The sequence below is a fragment of the Apium graveolens genome, chromosome 10, assembly GCF_009905375.1.
Source record: "Apium graveolens cultivar Ventura chromosome 10, ASM990537v1, whole genome shotgun sequence".
NCBI lineage: Eukaryota > Viridiplantae > Streptophyta > Magnoliopsida > Apiales > Apiaceae > Apium > Apium graveolens.
In genome coordinates this window covers 190,237,710-190,241,689 of record NC_133656.1, presented here as the reverse complement: position 1 = coordinate 190,241,689, position 3,980 = coordinate 190,237,710, and the positions used below count along the sequence as shown (strand labels likewise).

At 38.6% G+C, this 3,980-nt stretch overlaps 1 protein-coding gene across 1 annotated transcript; it reads left to right on the top strand.

The window, feature by feature from the left end:
- Positions 1–2,922, top strand: LOC141691493 (uncharacterized). The gene is made up of 3 exons (XM_074496229.1): positions 1–403; positions 539–1,079; positions 2,157–2,922. Exons 1-3 carry the CDS (start codon positions 1–3, stop codon positions 2,920–2,922), a joined length of 1,710 nt encoding a protein of 569 aa, XP_074352330.1.
- The last annotated feature ends 1,058 nt before the right edge of the window (positions 2,923–3,980 follow it).

Genomic DNA, 3,980 nt, shown 5'->3' with positions numbered 1-3,980 from the left:
ATGGCTGCTAAGCAAGAAAGGTTTAGGTGGGTTCGAACCCATCAAAACAAGCTCAGGACAAAATTATACTCAGGCTTGATGGATGCGGTGCACCGTGGGGACTCTGACATCTTTACAGTGGGGAAATCAGTTATCTTGCCATCATCGCATACTGGAGGTCCACGTTACAGAGCTCAGAATTACCAAGACGCAATGGCTATTTATAGGTCGGTTGGATATCCAGATTTGTTCATCACATTCACATGTAACCCCAAATGGCCAGAGATAAATGACATGCTTGGACTGATCGGGCAAAAAGATGATCGTAATAGAGTTGATATTATGTGTCGGGTATTTGAGATAAAGTTACAACAACTCATGCACTACATCAAAAAGGAACAACCATTTGGTGAGATAATGGCATGTAAGATTATTGAGCCTATGCATTACCTCTAATTTTTAACAACCTATATTTTGGTACCAATTGAGCTCGCTTTATTTAATCCAGTAACTGGGAACACGCCTCTAGTATTCTAATAGTATTACAATTTTGATGCAGGCTTATATACCATAGAATTTCAGAAAAGAGATTTGCCCCATGCGCATATACTCCTTTTTTTGCACCCGTCAAGGAAGAATCCTTCACCGGAATATATTGACAGCATAATAAGCGCAGAGTTGCCAGACATCAATGTCGACCCCGATGCCTATAATGCGGTGAAGAAATCTATGCTTCATGGGCCATGTGGTCAGGCCAACACATCCTCTCCTTGTATGCTCCAGGAAAGATGCAATAAGTTTTTCCCAAAAAATTTTAATGAGACCACCACAATTGGAGAAGATGGCTACCCAATTTACAGGCGCAGAAATACAGGCATTACCATTGAGAAAAAGGGCACACTTCTGGACAATCGTTTTGTCATCCCTTATAACAGAAATTTATTGGTCAAGTTTGAATCTCATATTAATGTGGAGCTATGCAACAGTACAAGGTCGATAAAATATTTATTCAAATATATTAATGAAGGGCCAGATAGAGCAACTGCAGTGATTGAGACTACCAACAAAAGGGATGAAATAAGAGCGTATCTTGACTGCAGGTATGTACATGCAAAATTTTGTATTTCTATTTTTCTTTAATACGTGGTACATAGATATTTTATTTTTAATAATAAAAGCATATTATTTAAGGTAATATATATATATATATATATATATATATATATTCCACAAAATCAGTCGGCTGACAGGAAAAATAAATTTAGATTTGAAATATATAATCATCACAATTTCATGCTAGTATGGTAAATAAAAGATTTATGATTTACCATTATTCCTCGGTACCAATGATATGGCATCTATATCTAAATCTCAGGGTGATCTGAAAATATGAACCATTCTGGTACAAGTAACTGTAGACATATAACATTTAACTTGCTTGTATTTTCCAAGCAGTGTTTGGTTTGTAATTTTAAATTTATATCAAAAGCTGAAGATGATCACTTTTAGGCTACCAAACATTACTATGGCCTGGTGTGCAGTGAACTTTTGAAAAGAATATCCTTATGTCTTTTTTAGATGATAATGATCTATTGTGACTCCACCAAATCAGACATTGGGTTCCTGAAAATGGAGCAACATTATTTAAAATATTTATAAAATACCATGCAAATGCACTTTTTGTTTGAGTTTACGCAACCTAACGGTTCCCTGATAACTTTTGTGTAATATGTTTCTATAATGAGAGTAATAAAATAACATAAATGTTGCTTGAAGGTATATATCATCATGTGAGGCTTGCTAGAGAATCTTTCAATTTAGCATCAACTACAGATACCCATCAGTTGAACGTCTGCCTTTCCACCTGCCTGGTGAGTATACAATAATATTTGAAGAAAACCGATGCATTGAAAATGTGCTCAGTATGCCCGGGATAGAAAAGACCAAATTCACAGAATGGTTAGAGACAAACAAGCAAAATGAAGATGCACGCACTTTGACTTATGCTGAGTTCCCCAAACACTGGGTTTGGAATTCCAAGGGTAAATTATGGACCAGGCGAAAAAAAGGAAAGGCAGTTGGTAGAATCTACTTTGCACATCCATCAAGTGGGGAACGCTTCTATATGCGATGCTCCTTAATTTTTTAAAAGGGAGCACCTCATTTGAGTGTATCAGAACTGTAAATGGAGTAACATATACAACCTTCAAAGCTGCATGTTATGCTTTGGGATTATTGGATGATGATAGAGAATGGGTTGATTGCTTATCTGAGGCTGCAGTTTGGGCAACGGGTAACGAATTACGCAATCTCTTTGTCACAATCCTTATCTTTTGCCATGTTTCCAATGTACCAGAACTCTGGAAAACTCACTCTCAGATACTCTCGGAAGACATGCTTCACATACAACGAAAAAGGTTCCAATTCCCTACCCTCCGGTTAACAACCGCACAGACTGAAGCGTACGCGCTGGTTGAAATTGAAAGCCTCATGCAAAAATTAGGCAAGAGCCTAAAAGACATAGATGGAATGCCACAGCCTGATTCATCACTAACACGAGATATAGAAAATAGATTATTGAACGAGGAGCTGAATTATGATCGAGCCGCTTTGAAGATCTTGCTTGAAAAATATCTGCATGCTTTAAATCATTTCCAAAGAATTGCATATGACGCAATTGTGCATTCTGTTCAACGTGATGAAGGCAAGCTTTTCTTCATTAGTGGTCTTGGTGGTACCGGGAAAACATTCTTATGGAATACAATCACTTTGAAACTAAGATCAGATTCAATGATAGTCCTGCTAGTTGCAACCTCGGGGATAGCCTCATTGTTATTGCCCAATGGTCGAACAGCATACTCCCGATTTCGCATCCCGTTGGATGTCGCCGCAGAATCTACATGTGAGATTAAACATGGTACACAATTAGCTGAACTTCTTTAAAAAACTTCTCTCATTATCTGGGATGAGGCCCCAATGACACACAGACATTGTTTTGAAGCTCTGGACAAGTCCTTGAGAGATATACTAAGTACACGATATGAGAATAGTTGTTCCAAGCCCTTTGGAGGGCTTACAGTAGTATGTGGTGACGACTTCCGCCAGATACTACCTGTTATCCCACAAGGTGAACGTGCAGATATTATTGATGCCTCGCTTAATTCATTCTACCTTTGGGAACACTTCGAAATCTACGAGTTGACACAGAATATGAGGCTGCATAGGGAAGGGGTTGATGAAGTGCACGCTGAAAAAATAGCATCATTTAATAAATAGCTGTTACAAATTGGAGATGGTTCTATGTATGACATTTTAGGACAAGAAATGATAAAGATTCCGCCAGAGTTATACAGGCCAACGGGTGAGAACCCAATGGAAGACATTGTTAATGAGGTCTACCCTTCGTTGTTAGAAAATTACAGGGATCCTGCATATCTACAAGAGCGTGCTATACTTACGCCAAAAAATGAAACAGTTCATGAATTGAATGACTTTCTGATGAGCATGATACCGGGAGAAGCAAGGACATATCTAAGCTCTGATAGTGTGTGCAAGGCGAGCATTAACACCGATAATGATGATTTGTTGTACCCGGCAGAATTTTTAAATAGCTTAAGGTTCAGTGGCATCCCTAATCATAACATACAGCTTAAAGAGGGAACCCGCATCATGCTGCTCAGAAATTTAAATCAGTCAGGGGGGCTTTGTAATGGCACACGGTTAATAGTCACGCATTTAGGCAAATGGTCAATTCGGGCAGACATCATTTCTGGGACATTATTGGTCAAAATGTCACCATCCCATGTATCATTATGTCACCAAAAAATTCTAAATGGCCATTCAAACTTAATAGGCGCCAACTTCCAGTGGCGCCATGTTTCGCGATGACGATCAATAAAAGCCAAGGACAATCGTTAAAACGTGTTGGCTTGTATCTTCCTTGCCAGGTTTTTACGCATGGGCAGGTGTATGTGGCTCTGTCAAGAGTCACAGAATTACAA

What these genes read in the sequence shown, in the direction of transcription:
- LOC141691493 (XM_074496229.1), top strand. Translation starts at nt 1, where the DNA reads ATGGCTGCTAAGCAAGAAAGGTTTAGGTGGGTTCGAACCCATCAAAAC. An exon ending in ATTTGGTGAGATAATGGCAT is followed by an intron (nt 404 to 538) that starts GTAAGATTATTG and finishes ATTTTGATGCAG; the next exon opens with GCTTATATACCATAGAATTT. An exon ending in AGAGCGTATCTTGACTGCAG is followed by an intron (nt 1,080 to 2,156) that starts GTATGTACATGC and finishes TGAGTGTATCAG; the next exon opens with AACTGTAAATGGAGTAACAT.